The following is a 16,901-nucleotide window of genomic DNA, read 5'->3' on the forward strand; positions in this document are numbered from 1 at the left end:
GAAACATAAAATTTTTGACAGTTCTGACAGTTGGTAAGCACATTACCCTGAACAATGTAAAAAAGTAACATAATCTAGATGTGCAGCTTTTCTTGTTGACCCTTTGGTTTAGAATTCATGTTCTTTGCAGTTTAAAAGGCAAAAACCTTTGCTGTCATTGTTATATAGGTTGTCCACAGTAATGTAGGTTATCGCTAGGTCCACACGAAATCTGCACACGCAGAAATCTGCAGATTTCCGCAGATTTTTTAGCCCATCATTCAGTCAATTCATAGTGTAAATGTATGTAAATTAAGTTTAAAAACTAAATAAACATACATTTCATTAATATTACTGACTAACATGAAAATGTTCATATAATTTAGTTACAAAACAGTTTGTAAAGTTATATTTTATGTATTTAGTATACTATATGAGAATATGAGAGATTTTCTGTTTACCAAATAAGTGGATCATATTGGATTTGCATTGTAAACATTAAATAAATGTTAAAAGGTATATATATATATATATATATATATATATATATATATATATATATATATATATATATATATATATATATAGCTGAAATTAGAATTATTAGCCCCCTGAAATTTTAGTCCCCATTTATTGTTCACCAAATTTTGGAGAGATTTTTTTCAAAACATTTTAAAACAAAAAAGTTTTAATAACTCATTTCCAATAACTGATTTATTTTATCTTTGCAATGATGACCTTACATAAATTTCCTTTCCTCTATCGCTATTAAAGGGATACTTGTTAGCCCTGACATGAGTGTGTCTGTAGAGTGACTTTCCTCAACGGCATTTATCACAGATCAGCTATGATATCTGAATATATTACGTGCACGACTCTTACCGCGCATTTATAATTCAGTTAATTATATATATATATAAAAAAATATATATATATTTATATATATATATATATATATATGGGCTGCACGATGGCGCAATGGGTATTATGACCACCTCACAGAAAGAAGGTTGCTGAGTCTCAGCTAGGTCTGCTGGCGTTTCTGTGTGGAGTTTGCATGTTCTCCCCTTGTTCGCGTAGGTTTCCTCCGGGTGCTCCGGTTTCCACCACAGTCCAAAGACATGCGCTATAGGTAAATTGGGCAAGCAAAAAATTGTCCGCAGAGTATGTGTGTATGGATGTTTCCCAGTAATGGGTTGCAGTTGGAAGGGCATCCGCTGCGTAAAACATATGCCGGATAAGTTGGCAGTTCATTCCGCTGTATAAAAGGAATAAAAGGACTTTGAAAATGAAATATATATATATATAATTTATATTATGCCAAAAAACATCAACAAATTCTGTCTTGCCCTAGTTATCACCAGTGTTTTAATGATGTACAATTGTTTACATTGTTTAAATTCTTTAAAGTTTAAAATTTTATATATAATTTATTTAATTTAGGATACTGTAGTTATTTTAATTATTATGTTTAGTATTTCTGTGGCTCTGCTAAAACCACCACATTAAACTGTAGCTCTTTTATGAAACGGAAGTAATCGCAAATCGTCATTTTGAAAAGAAAAACTGTAATTAAATTATTTTTTTTTCTACAAAGCATGCAGTCATATATGGAATTGTGCTGTTCTTGTTTTGGGTGTAAAAGTGTGTATATATTCCTCACTCTTTTCTCAAACAGGGTCTTTATGTAGGGCTTGAAGTAGTGCTCCTTTATGCCTTTGGCCTCCACCACCAACCCATCATGCAGTTCACACAACTTGTCTATGACACAGGGCATCTCTTTCAGGTTTTCTGTGTCTTTCGGCAGGCCTACAGAAAGGTGAAAAACAGATGTTCAGTGAAGTGTTTACCTGTTTTTTCAGACACAAAGCAAACACAATGCAATATTACGGTGAGGGAAAGACACTAAATTCAGAATCGCTGAAGAGTGTAAATCAAAACAGCACAGGCATGCTTTAAAACACTTAAATATATTTAATGCAATCAATGGATTCACTTGTAATTTTGTCTGTCTTCTCAATCAGTCAAGCAAACATATTTTCTGAGATGAATAAAAGGTGACCTTTACCTCTGAAATTCTGATTGATGAGATCTTTCCTGTTGGAGCACATGAGAGCGTTGCAAAACACCAGGTCCAGACAGCAGAGGAGGAGGTGATAGGAGTTGACCAAATCATCTCCGATCATGTGGAAATTACCTGAAATAAAGCAGAATTCATGTCATGAGATCAGCTGGAACTATAAGTCAGAGATTTTTAGCAAAAGCAGTCAAAATTAGACATATATCTACAAATAGTATTCATATACTAGCAATAAAAGTATAGAATAAATAAGACTAAATTGTAATAATTGTTAAGGTGTATAACTGCATTTGTTAAATGAAAATTCACCCATAAAAGTCTTGATTCAAATACAGTTATTGCAAAAATCTAATTACTACAAGATCAGTTTCAAATCACTATTTCTTTTCCATATTTTTATGTTTTTTTAAAACAGAAGACATTTAAGAGTATTTAGCTGAATTTAATTTCACCTGACAGATTTTTTTTGCTGGATTCATAGTGTTACGTGTATGTTATATGCCATCTGCTGCAAAGACATGACTCACTTTCATTCACTTTCTTACAATCCCTCCATACCTCTTGAAAAACATTGTGCATTTCTAAAGTGTGCTTGACAAACCACTTGTGGAAACACTCTTCTCTCTATATGCATATTACACTTTACTTAATCTTAGAAGGTCTTAATAAGGAAAACAATGTTTACTTGTGAATGTACCACACAATCAAGTTTCACTACTTGATTTTCTCAACATTAAAATACCCCGTATGAACAGTATCTTGCACAACAGTATTCCGTCTTACGCAAAAGTACTTGTATAGTCAGTCTTAGGTTGTGTGTATAGTCTAAGTATTCATAATATATGTACAGTTAGAGTACCGCTCCGGTGTGTTAGTTACGTAGACTTAATATTGCTCTTACTTCCAGTGTTATGTCTATATTTATGATTATGCTTATTCACCGTGGTCCTGCGATACACAACTTTATCCCACTGTATGTTCAAACATGTAACAGAATAACAATAAACCTCAAATTGAGTTGATTTGTAGGACAGATATTTTACTTTATAAATGCATTGGTTTGTTACAGAAGGCCTTTATTTAGTGGGCACTTTTTATTATGGATGTTTTTTTATGGACTTTTAACCAGTTAAACTGTTATTTTGGAATTTCCGCCTGGATTTTGCCTACCCAAATTTAAAAGCTTTCCAAATCCACATGCAGAGGTGTAAATGCAAAAATTTGGTATCATTTAAAAAAAAAAAAACTTTGAATTTTCATAAAACACTATTGAAAGTTTTTAAAATATCTGTATATGTTGTCTGTGTTATAATAAACAACTAAAAAAGGTGCTTTTTGTATTTTTTTTAATAAACTCAAATTTGAAATTGTACCTTTTAGGTTCTGTGTGGTCTAGCGTGTTGTAATTAATTTTGGTGGTTCCTGCACATGTCTGTAATCATAGGGAAAAAGAAAAATGTCTCCACCATAATCTATGCAAAAGTTATTTTATTCCAACTGATGAGAGGTGCTATACAAGCCACAGGGATTGATCATTATTTTCATATTTCACTATTCTTTTGTTTGATCAAACATAATTCGCTGTGTTTGGACCACATCAGATGTATGCACATCACCTCAAAAACAGAGGAGAATGACCCTGAAGAGCACAGGATAAGGTAAGAGATGACAGCTGTCTGTGCTATCTGGGGCTGCTTAGTGATCATAAATGTATTGTTTTCACTTCTGCGCCATGGAAACAACACGATTTATTCAACAACTGTTTGATATGTGAATATAATTCAGTAAAAAGAATGCTAGAACCATATGAGCACCGGCAAGAGCTTTCATTTGAGCTATAGCTTGTACATGTGTCATATAAAAAATATGAAAATGAACCAATGTAAAATACCCAGCTCGGGTATCCAAAATACTGTGTATTTAAGTGTAAATAACTTTTGTACAGTAGAATAAAAACCAAAGTAATGCATATGTGCATAAAATATAGATTCTACACTTTCAAACGAAACCACTTACGGGGATCTGGTGCAATGCTAGCCCTTTAAATCTTAAAGCAAAAGTCGATGACGTTTAACTGGTTAAATAGAAGTGCTCATTAATAGCTTTTGTAGAGACTGATTTTTTAATTACCTTTTGTATAAACAAAGAGGGTCCAACAGAACTTGAAGACATCACTGATGTGGCATGGAAGACGTCTACAAAAAAAAAAAGAAGCATATTTGTTTCTTTAAATTTCCTTTTTCGGTCAAAAGCATAAAAAGAAAAGAAAATGCAGGCGGATTTACCGGTGTTTGCGACTTCTAGGCATGCGAGGAGGTTCACTCTGAGGATTCTGAAACATGTCCAGAAATATCGGCTCAAATTTGCGAAAAATCACTGTCGACACTTCAAAATTGCGCTCTAGTCGACCTATGCGGCTGCGAAAGTCCTGACAGAGATTCGCCATGTCTGACCATTTCTTCATCTTGCTGAAGAACTGGATCAAACTAGAGGAAAGACAACAAAACATTCAGATTAATATAAATGCTCATTGATTTTTCTGAAATTAAATAAATCTTAAATTTAAAAGTGCGCAATAAAATTAAATGACAGTAAATGATGTTCATCCTACAGGCATAATATTTCTTTGGTCCCGTTTACACCTGACATTAACCATTGTTGATCGGCTCACAAGTAGACAAAGAAAATGCATTAACACCAGGTTTAAACTGTAAACAGACTTTGAGACCCTTACCTGAGTTTTGCAGAGCGCAAGATCCTTGTAAGGGAAACACAGTTGCCCTCCATCACACCCCGTCCCACTGTAGGGATGGAGCTCTTCCTACAGGCAGCGTACAGAGAGCAGGCCAGCCAGTGCATGACATCACCCTGAGAAAACCAAACACAGCCTACAGATCAAGACATGCAGCAGAATACATCGGTGGCCTCTAAATATCCAACATGATCAAAAAACTGAAGAAACAAAATGTGTTGCAAAAATCACGTGATTGATCATGTTATACATCTGATTACAACTGTTCACCTTAAGGTTTATGTGTTGTGCAGTTTTTTTTTTAAGTAAAATGAAAACAAACGTTATACTGTTATTATTAATATTTCAAGATGAACATTTACTTGAATAAAGTTGCGTTAGTAATTAAATTACTTTAATGTGATTTATTTTTTCGGAAAATGATATTTATATTTACTAATATTTATATGTATTTTATGCAAGTATGCTGCTACTAAAAACAATGTAAATGTAACTATATCAATAACACTAAGTGCACAGTATCAATAAACAAGTCCACATAGCATCTGATTTTAAACAAATTACACCTATGAATAAAATGAATGTATTCAAGTTTTGAACTTCTTTGCCTCACTATATCAAACAATATTTGCAGCAAAAAGAATGCATTATTTACTTTATTACTTTAATACATATAACGGTCTCAATTAACATTTCATCACATCTCGGGTAGTTTAATAAAAAACAATATAAAACATGCTTTAATTAAGCTTTAATGAACCAAACACCACTTGTATCTTTAATCCAGAAAATATCAAAATCTATTAATCATACATGGACATCGGTAAGAAATCGATAGAAAATCTATGGATTCTTTCCCAGCATACCCTTTAAAGTAAATGACTTCCTCTTTCCCCCCCTTGTGTTTGTCATGTGACACATCTTAATCATATATGAAACACAACAATATATACATAGTAGCAATTCCAGCATTATGGATGTGACATTTGTAGTAAAATCTTAAAACATAAATTCAGAGAGGAAGTATATGTTAACATTATATTGAATCATCTGGTAATACTTATCAGAACAACTGACCACAGAGTTATGGGATCAGAAAAAGATCAATATGTAAATATTTTTTTCTATTTTGAATTAGGGAAATAAATATGCGTTATGGATGTGATGAAAAAAGTCTGTGAGTTTACAGTAAACATCATGCTTTGTAGAAATTCTGTGGATTAAACTACACAACCCAAAAGAAATAATCCTAATCAAAAAGATAAGAGTCGGCTGTCTGTAGAACAAAAAGAATTGACTTGATTGGATGTGACACCTCTCTGTTATGGATGTGACAGATGTGAAATTGCCACTTGTGTGTCTTTTGTAAATCCAATATAACTTTTTAAAAAACATTGACAGAGGCATTTGAGAATTTTAAAGCAATGTAAAATACAAGCCTACACAATAAACGCAGAAACGGTTTTGCTGTTTGAGCGAATACATAACTCTTTTCATGGCAAGGTTATTTGCATGGAATTGCTCATATATATATATATATATATATATATATATATATATATATATATATATATATATATATATATATACATACGTGTGTGTGTGTGTGTGTGTGTGTGTGTGTGTGTGTGTGTGTGTGTGTGTGTTTTGGGGCAACCTAAATGTGTTACATTGAACCCATCTAAATTTGTAAAAAGAATTAAGTTAACTTAATCGATTTGAGTTGGGACAACATGAAGGAATGTGTTCGAGATAGTTCAGATTGTGTAAAACCCAACATTTTTGCACTGTTCTGTGCTTGTAAAAAGGCACACCAATAGAATCAGATATTTTAAAATAAGTACCTTGGTAGGTATACCATTGTTTTCTTGAAAACATCATTTAAAAAAAATGTTTAGTTAATATGGTAACATTATATTTTATAGTTATTACTGTGACATTTATATAACGTTATCATATTAGCAATTACATGCAAATGTCAACCTTTACATGAAAAAAAATGTGTGTTCGCCATAATAGCAAAATCATTTCTTCGTTTTTTTGTATAGGTTTCTATTTTACGGTGCTTAAAAATACTCAAAAATGTCTCTGTCAATGTTTTCAAACAATTATATTTGATTTACCAAAGTCACACAAGTTGCAATTTTTACATCCGTCACATCCATAACAGAGAGACATCACATCAATAACAAAGCTTTTCCTTATCATATATTTAATTCATTCTGTTTAATTCACAGAATTTCTACAAAGTATGTTGTATACTGTAAACTCGAAGACTTTTTTGTCATATCCATCACGCATGTTTATTTTCCTCATTTCAAATAGAAAAAATGTTGACAGATTGATATTTTTTGATCCCATAACTCTGTGGTTAGCTGTTTTGGAAAATATAAACAGATGTTTCAATATAATGTTAACATATACCTTCTCTCTGAATTTATCCAGGTCTCTCTGACCTCGATACGAAATTGACAGAACAACTGCATTCTTTCCCTTTAAAGTAGAGTTCCCAACTATGTCACATGACACAAACACAAGGGGAAGTCTCAATCATATTAGAAGCGCAACAACATATGTATTGTTTCCTAATGTAACATATGACCCGGCTATTATTATAATGAATACACTCAAAAACTTACTTTTGCAGCTTGTTCAAACTACTTACTTAAAATCAGCCCAAACAACACAATTCTTAAGATGTTTTGAGACAACATAAGTGTTTTACGTAGAATCCACTTATATTTGTAAAAACAATCACGCTCTAAATCGATTTGAGTTGGGACAACATGACGGATTTGTGTTGAACCCAGCATTTTTACACTGTATTTGGGTTTATAAGTTGGCACACCAACTAAGTCGGATTTTTTAAAATATGTAACTTATTGTGGTAAGTACACCATTGCATTCTTGAATACACAGTTTACAAACATTATATAAATGTTATAACTGTATACCGACACTGAACATTCATATAACGTTAGCAGTTACTTCAGAAAATTTCGCAATAACATTAAATGGAACCTCTTATTTAGACAACATTACTGATTATTTTGATCATTTCAGAATTACAACAAAAAAGATAATCTGCTCCTGTCATTAGTTTGTCGTGTAAAAGTGATTTAAAGGCAAACCTCCAGTGTGTAAGTGTTCCAGATGGATCTGAAGTTCTGAAGCGCTTCAGCTGCCGTCTCTTCGTCCATATTGAGCTCCTGACAAAGCGCCTCGAAATTACTCCGGATCGAGCCATCGGCTGATCTGACGGACTCTGTATCCGTTTCATCCCCACGCATAGCTGGAATCTGTTAAAATCCGTTAAATGTCCCAAAAAAAGGTGTTCGGGCTAAACACGGAGTTTACCCGGGGCGCCGCTGACCTCCTGATGCTATCCCACAATGCCGAGATACTCGAATGGCGCGAAAACTGGCCCCTCTCGGCCAATGGGAGAATAGGGTGAGATGGCGTCATTACAACAACAAAGACGACAGAGGCAGCATGGAGGATTTAAACTTCCATACAAGAGTTTACCAAACGCGTTACCCATACATATGGTTCGTCTGACCAACACGATCCGTTTTGCGTTCATTTAGGCAGGTATGCGTGTAATATTATGAAACACCGAGAGCAAAGATAATTAGGAATGTCTTTGCAAGATTATTTTACCGTTTGTTCACTTGTTTGGTCTCATATTATTACGCGTCATGCATTATTTATCCCCGAATATGTGTTAATGTTCTATTTAGTACATTTTTGATTAGTTAACATATACACATTTTTAATTATATAATAGTATGTTTTAAGTGCAGTTATTATTCCATAGATAGAATATTTCTGCTTTGGGTCCCCCATATTGTGTCATATAGAAATTACATAAAGTATGGCACCATTTGTTATTTTATTCTAACATAAACGTAAAATGACAATATATTAATGTGTAAAACATAATTTCTATTCTATTCATTGAACCACACTAAACGTATGATATGGTAGGCCTATTTGATATATTTGTCAATATAAATGTAATTTAGAGTAAATATAAAGCAACATTCTTATCATTTCTACTCTACTGACTTCTTTATGCGTGTGAAAGGCTCTATTTGTACCACATAATTAATCTAACCATGAATTACATTTATTAATACTGTACATTAGAATATTGTTTTACATAGAGAGCCAGTAAATCTCATTACAGCCTGATTCATCTCATAAAACACATTTTAAATGAACTGTACCGAGCTTAAAACATAATCAAATTGAACAGATTTGACCAGAGTTTCTAGCTTTTCCAGTTATTGTGTCTGATACACTGACAAAAGTCGTCGCATATCCAAGTTTTAGGAACAACAAATAATAATTTGACTTCTAGTTGATAATTTGGTATCAGAAGTGGCTTGAATGAAAGGCAAAGGCCTCTAGATTACACTTATTTCACCAAAATAAAATATAATCATGCCTTGATTTTTTATTAGGACAGTAAGGTCTGACTTTGCTCAGACAAAAGTCTTGTGACTTAACAGAAATAATGTACAGTATAGAATATAAAGTCATGCTGCAGTGGAAACAGAATGAATATTGTGTATGACTCCCATGAGCTTGGACGACTGCATCCATACATCTCTGCAATGATTCAAATACCGCATTAATAAAGTCATCTGGAATAGCAAAGAAAGCATTCTTGCAGGACTCCCAGAGTTCATCAAGATTATTTGGATTAATCTTCAATGCCTCCTCCATCTTACCCCAGACATGATCAATAATGTTAATGTCTGGTGACTGGGCTGGCCAATCCTTGAGCACCTTGACCTTCTTTGCTTTCAGGAACTTTGATGTGGAGGCTAAAGTATAAGGAGGAGCGCTATTCTGCTGAAGAGTTTGCCCTCTTCTGTGGTTTGCAATGTAATGGGCAGCATAAATGTTTTGATACCTCAGGCTGTTGATGTTGCCATCCACTCTGCAGATCTCTCGCACACCCCCATACTGAATGTAACCCCAAACCATGACTTTTCATTCACCAAACTTGACTGATTTCAGTGAGAATCTTGGTCCATACAGGTTCCAGTAGGTCTTATGCAGTATTAGTGATGATTGGGATGCAGATCAACAGATGGAAAAATCTACCTTCTGCCACTTTTCCAAATGATCAACTAGAAGTCAAGTTATTTTTTGTTGCTCATACAACTGATATCAACAAGATTTTTGTCAGGTAATGTAGCAGGTAGAAAAGGCTAAATAGAATAACTATAATAAATAGAAAAGCTAGATGATAAACTAGCTTTCATATTTAAAATAAAAAGTCTCACATACTGTAAATCAACTAACTGATCAGCATCAGACATGTTGACTTGAAAGTTGAAAGTCATCTTTTATTGCACAATAAAAGATCACATACCATGGTTTGAATTATATGATTGGTCCACATCGGTGTACAGGAGCCATTTCAAACTAAAAAAAAAAAAAAAAAAAAAAAATCCCAAATTAAAAATAATGAAAAACAGCCACAACTCTCAGCATCGCTGCCAAATTCATACCAAGAGTTTAAGTTCACTTTTTTGTCTTGTGTTATCATCCCTATATAGTGCACTTCTTGCTTCAATGTAACTGTTACAGTACTTCCTCGTCACGAACACTGACCATTATTAGTTGTATCAAACTCATTCAACATTATTGAGCAACAGAACATCCAACATAGGCTAAATGAAGGCTAAAGCACAGTTTTATGTGGGAACACAATGCTTTAACGCTAAGCATTGGAATCTGGATTTTATTCTGTCCTGGAAACTGCTTCGGATGTCAAGTACGGGCCTCTTTAGCATGCAAACACTGACAGTGGCAAAGCAAAACCCAGTCTCCTACTATGTGCATATTTGCAAACATTGGAAATATTGAACAGTCTGATCAAAAATGACACTGGCGTATGACACCACACACACAAAAATAACTTTTCCTATTGGAAATGCACTATGCAAATCTACTACAATGATCTCCCTTTGATTAATCCATGATGAATGGAGGTAGGGGCTGATGAGAAAGTATCCAGAAGTAATTTTTATACACACGGATACAGTCAACATTACCGTTTTCAGAACAGTTCAGCTTTTATGGAAAGTAAATGGATCAGTGTAGACATCCCGTACAGGAAAACATCCAAAAAATCTAGAGAGGACAAGTTTATGTACATGTTGCAATACACGGAGACGACGTTTAGACAGTAAAACACAATAAATACAAGGCTGAAAATGGAAATTGATCAGATTTTTACCAAACAGCTGAAGAGGGGGATGAAAAAAATGGAGTGTTGTTATGACAGAACTGAATATATATTCGTGGATCTTCAAATACTGCACCAGGGAGAATTGATCTTTTCCAAAAGCATTATTCCGATTGAATTAAACTGAAGTGTTTGTGAGTTTCCATCAACGTTGTTGCGTTTTCTAACTGTACATTTCCAATAAACAGTACATTAAAACAAACAAATCAATACACTTACAACCAGCATTGCAGCATTCTCAGTCTAACAGTCTGAACTCTCCGGCTATATATATACTGGCTGTGCTTCTCCAGAAGTGTTGAAGGCCTTTAATATAGATATAACCATTATAATAATGAAAAAACAAGCTTAATGTAATCATCCAGACGTCTAAATAAAGTCTGCGGGTTTTTTTGTTTACCAGAAGTTACTCATTAAAAATGAGAAGTAAGTTTTTAGATGAACAATGAGACATTTTGCAAGTCAACTAACAGACTTTGTGCTTTAAAATACTGTTCTGAGTGACTTAACAGAAGGAATAGAACTGATTTCTGTTATTTAAAGAGAACTTCAAGGAGGCCAGTATTTATACAACTAAAGCATTTGAAGTTGTAAATCCGAGACTGCTTCCCAAAACGCAGACACTGTACACAAGTACTTTGATATATATATATATATATCTATATATATTGTCCAACATAAAGATGTAACAAACACCCATATATAAAACGCTAAATAAGGCATTGCAAAGTGAACTCAATAAAACAGATGTCAGAGAAAGGGAAATTAGATATTTGGTGAATTTGGCAAAGTAAAAAAAGAGAAATAAAAGCAAAATAAATTACATCATGGTGTCACAAATAGCGTGACAAGGCAACAACAGCATGTTTTTTTTGAAGGTGACCATGATTTTTTTCGTTTGTTTGTTTTGTTTAGACGAGAAATATACAGTACAGGTTTACATAGGTCAAAATGTACAGGAAGTGACATGTGCGGGTGTGCGCATGCGTCCACACGAACACACATAAACAAGACAGAACACAATTACAGGTAAACATTCACCAAAAAAGGACTGTGCAAAAAACGTTTTCACATCTGAAAACTGAAAGTAAGATGAGAAGGTGGAAAATGAACCCTCCCACAAAAGGGAGACCCTGTTGAAATTGGGGGAGAAAAAAATTATCTCTTGGTTGTCAACTAGTGTACAGTATTTCAAACAAATGAAACACTTAGTGCTGATTCTTTTTACATTTTCCCCCAATATGTGACATACTGGCAAGGAAAGAAAATAACGTGTGCTTGTAAACAAAAGTAACAGCAATATACAGCTAGATAGATTTACATGTTTGCAAAAATCTCGGTAGGATTTACTCTACAGTATTTTCGAATGCATGAGAGAAAAGTGATCTGATGTCTTCCTGTCAACCTACAGGGCTTTAGAGAATGCAGACAACTGGGGATTTGAGGAGATTGACAATATATTTTATATAAAATGAAACTTTCTGGCATCAAGTCACCCCTCATGTTTATCCAAACCCAAATGATTTCCTTTTCCACACTGCAGCAAAAAAGACAACATTTTGAAGATGATTCACACTGCTCTTAGACCTAAAATAAAAAATAGCAGAAGAGTTATCAAGGACCTGAATGCTAAAAGTAGCCCAAATAAATTAGGTTGTAAATATGAAAGTCCATTCTTGTCATCAAACGCAAAGAAACTCCATGATACTGGTTAATGGGATGCCAAGGACACTGCGGAGATTGGGTGAACTAACCAGATCCATACTGCCAATGTGCCAACTTTTCTGAAGTCACAATATAGCTTTGCATGATGAAAAGTTTTCATATGGAGTAGCCGCATGGTCATTTTTAAAGCGTGAAAATCGTTTTTTTGCTTTAATCTTATATCAAAAGTGCAATATTAGCATTCTGCTTTAATGTTTCACTTGATTTAGTCAGTTACTCAGGCTTGAAAGACATGAGGATGATTGACGATATAGTTCATACAAAATCAAACTTTCTGGCATCAAGTCACCCTCATGTTTATCCAAACCCAAATGATTTCCTTTTCCTCACTGCAGCAGAAAAGACAACATTTTGAAGATGATTCACACTGCTCTTAAACATAAAAGAAAATAGCAGAAGAGTTATTGACCTGAACGCTAAAAGTAGCCCGAATAAATTAGGCTGTAAATATTTAAGTCCATTCTTGGCATCAAACATGAAGAAACCCCATGATACTGGTTAATGGGATGCCAAGGACACTGCAGAGATTGGGTGAGCTAACCAGCTCCATACTACTAATAAGCCAACTTTTCTGAAGTCACAATATAGCTTTGCATGATGAAAAATGGTCATTTGGAGTAGCATGGTCATTTTTATAGCGTGAAAATCAGTTTTTGCTTCAATCCTATATAAAAAGTGCATTATAAGCATTCTGCTTGAAGAATCAGTCGTTCAGGTTTGAAAAACATGAGGATGACTAAATAATAACAGAACTTTCATTTTTTTGGTGAATTTGTTCCTTTAAATTGACAAAATTTTCTTATCTATGGCACAAAATCTTTGCACTTACAGTACCCCTTAAGTTTCTAAAGTCATCTTTAAAACTGCTTACTAGTATTCAAAAAAGGGCATCTTGTTGAAGTGACAATGTGGAAATACAATATCAAAAACAACAGGACAAAAAAAAAAAAAAAAAAATCAATCTAAGGATTGTTCTTTGCCAACAACTTCAAGCCTTGCTCGTTTTGAGTTTCCATTGCACTCACCAGGTTGCACTCATGCCATCTATAGCTTTCGGTTAAATCTCCACTAAAATGAATACATAGCAGCAAGCAACTAAGAACAAAAACACTGTGGTCCGTCGAGAACATATTAGATACAGCTCTACCAATGGGATGAGTGCTTTCCTTACATTATTCTGAGAAATGTTTTTAAAACATCAATCTAGGTCTTATGCGACTATAAGAGCGTGATCCGAAAACACCATTATGAAGTGAGACTGCCATCATTTTTTTTCTGTGTGTTTGCACAATACCAACATCCTACCCCTTTCTGAGATTCGGTGAAAGATGCTAGTGAATAACACCTAATCAAGGGCATTGCGGGGGGAGGGGGTCACTAAGAGCGTTCTCCGTCAACAGACAGAAGCATCTGAGGATCCATTCCCATGATGCAAAAGGAACACCAATGAAGATGTCGTCCCTTTGTAGGATTCGAGACCTCGCTGAGTGTTTGCATGCTTTGCAAGTGTCTATTTCGTTAGCACACACCCAGAAGGTAGCGAGTAGATGTCAGTGAAATTACAAGGGCAGATCTATAAACAATACGTTGATATTCAAAGTCCTATACACAAACCTTTACCGACACGACACACACACACACACACACACACAAAGTACTGCGGCATTCTAGTCTCCTTGAGCATCTTGCTCGGTTTTTTCGTTTTCCTCAGTCCTTTTATCCTCAGACGGAGCTTTTATAAGGTTAGTAGGAGCCAAATCTACATCAGGTCCATTTTCTTCCACTCTAGCCTCTTGGCTCTTCAGTTCTGGCGTCTGTTCATCTTTAACCCCCTTCGATTCCTCTCCATCAATCTGTGTGCCAAGAATCCCGCTTCCTTCCACCAGTCCTTCCTCTCTAACCTTCTTCCTCTTCCTCTTAGGGCTGCCTGTGCTGTCTGCTGCGGGCATAGCAGGTAGTGCCATTATACTGCCCGGTGGCAAGAACATATGCGGATACAACAAACTATGTGACATTCCTGGGATTAGAAAGGGGTTAAAGGTCAAATGACTGCCGGTGCTTGTGATGCTACTACTATTACTGCTGCTTGTGGCGGCAGCCGTCGACACGGAGGCTGATGTTTTCTTGTCTTCCCCTCCTTGCTTTGCGTCCTCCTTATTCCCTTTCTCTGAGCTCACTGGAGAGCTTGCGTTATCCTGTGGAGGCGCAGTATCTGAACTATCCACCGAGGTTGAGGTTACGGTTGCGGAGTTCGTCAAAGTCACACTCGCTGTAGTGGAGGATGCAGTTACGGTGGACATCGTGGATGTTGCTGTTGACATCGGTTGACTGATCATCCCGCTCATGTGTGCGCTGTACATTGGAGGCTGCACGGTCGCCATGCCGTGGAGCATCATGGGCAGCATGCTAAGTCCATTCTTGGCATCATCTGACGATACGGCTGTGGCGAAACCGTGAGGAAAGCCCATGATGCCAGTTAATGGGATGCCAGGGACATTGCGGAGATTAGGTAAGCTAACCAGATCCATGCTGCCAATGAGCCCTCCGTTCATGAAGAGAGAACCCATGCCCGCGGGGAGTTCAGGGGCTTTGGGCATCTCAGTTCGGGGGCGGCGACCTCTTCTTCTTGGACCAGGATCCCGACTCACAGGTCCAGAGAGGATGCGCGTGAATTTGCCCTCCGGTAGAAAACCCTGGGATTGAAGGATACACAATTATATTGTGATTGGTTTACAATGAACAAAATCATTCATTCACACGTATATAAGTTAATATAAAATTATTTCATTTAAAATCATTAATTATTATTATTATATTCTTAAAAAAATATCTAAATAATACACAAATTATTGTAAAAAAATGTTTCAGTTATTAATAGAAGCATGTTTAGAATTACCGTACCAACCTTGATAATATACCCAGGTGAAATAAAAGTGTATATATATATATATATATATATATATATATATATATATATATATATATATATAAGAGTGGCAAGACTACAGTCAGACAAATATTGCTGCTGTTGGACAACATAATGTACTTTTGAGGCTTTTTTTAGGTGATAATGTAGTTGTTTAGATTGCAATTATGCAGTTTATTTATAAAGATAGTGCCTATTTAATTTGATAATTTTGGAAATTTAGCACATTGGCGGCCATCAGCCTGCCACAATGAGCAGAGCAAAGACAGTTGATGTTCTGCCACAAGAAGGCAACAGAGAAAGCATAATAAGTTCTTAGGGGGGGAAAACAGCATTTTTACAGCATACATTTCAAACTACAGCTGATTAAATCATTACAGAACAGGTAAGTGACAATCTAAATCTATCTCTTTCTTTTATATTTTGTATTGCTGAATTTATACAATAGTAATTTGGTAGCGGTTGCTTTGCTTTGGCTTTTTCAAGGTTAATTATTGAAATCTCCCTATTGCAAAAGAGAAACACTGAGAAATCTCTGTAGACTGATGGCAATTCACGCCCTTCAGCCTACTAATCTTAAAATGTGAGCAAAATCCCCTGTTTTGTCATCATTTTAGACATCATGATAGAAAATCATTCAAATACTAGCTCTAAAGTGACGTTTGTGAAGTAGCAACTGTCTCTGCTGTTCTGACGGTCAGCTGCAGATGTGTATGAATGGCGAAGGAAAGTAGTTCCACGTACAAAAAGGATTTTGAGACTCTCCTGTGTTTGATTTTCTATTTTATATACAGATTAATGCCGCCAAACTGTTGTAAAAACGCAATAGCACACTCGTAGCAGTGCAATATGGCTGTATATTGTCATTGGAGGGACACTAAGGGACTCGGCCTGCGCATGCCTCCCACCAGTGCCGATATACAGCCATTTCACAATTCTACTCCTGTGACATTGCTCATATACAGGGCTTGACATTAACACCCACCAACCCGCAAAATGCTAAAAGATTTTAGCTCTGGCGGGTAAGACAGCTGCTCCCACTAGCCACTTTGGCTGGTTGGAAATCATTTTTAAACTGTAGTTTTCTTAAAGCAGGATTCGACAATAAGGATGGCCCAATATGCATGCAAATGTGATCTTAGAATCGAGAAGCAGCACGACTGAAGAAAAAATA

The 16,901-nt window shown here is 35.3% G+C and overlaps 2 protein-coding genes across 8 annotated transcripts in view; both read right to left on the reverse strand.

The window, feature by feature from the left end:
• rbl1 (retinoblastoma-like 1 (p107)) overlaps window positions 1-8,196 on the reverse strand; it is a gene marked incomplete in the record, with an annotated part of 26,365 nt that extends 18,169 nt beyond the window's left edge. The window contains 6 exon segments of the mRNA NM_001130610.1: window positions 1,643-1,788; window positions 2,048-2,176; window positions 4,190-4,254; window positions 4,345-4,545; window positions 4,794-4,927; window positions 7,943-8,196. Of these exon segments, the coding sequence (NP_001124082.1) occupies window positions 1,643-1,788; window positions 2,048-2,176; window positions 4,190-4,254; window positions 4,345-4,545; window positions 4,794-4,927; window positions 7,943-8,101 (834 nt within the window).
• A 1,949-nt stretch (window positions 8,197-10,145) lies between these two features.
• The window catches only part of chd6 (chromodomain helicase DNA binding protein 6), an 85,921-nt gene continuing 79,165 nt past the window's right edge, over window positions 10,146-16,901 (reverse strand). For all 7 annotated transcript variants that reach the window (XM_087258008.1, XM_087258007.1, XM_087258013.1 and 4 more), the window contains one exon: window positions 10,146-15,494. In XM_087258008.1, the coding sequence (XP_087114134.1) occupies window positions 14,469-15,494 (1,026 nt within the window). In that variant the 3' untranslated portion in view covers window positions 10,146-14,468. The remainder of the gene's footprint in view (window positions 15,495-16,901) is intronic.

The sequence above is a fragment of the Danio rerio genome, chromosome 6 (assembly GCF_052040795.2).
Source record: "Danio rerio strain M-AB ecotype USA chromosome 6, GRCz13ab, whole genome shotgun sequence".
Lineage (NCBI taxonomy): Eukaryota > Metazoa > Chordata > Actinopteri > Cypriniformes > Danionidae > Danio > Danio rerio.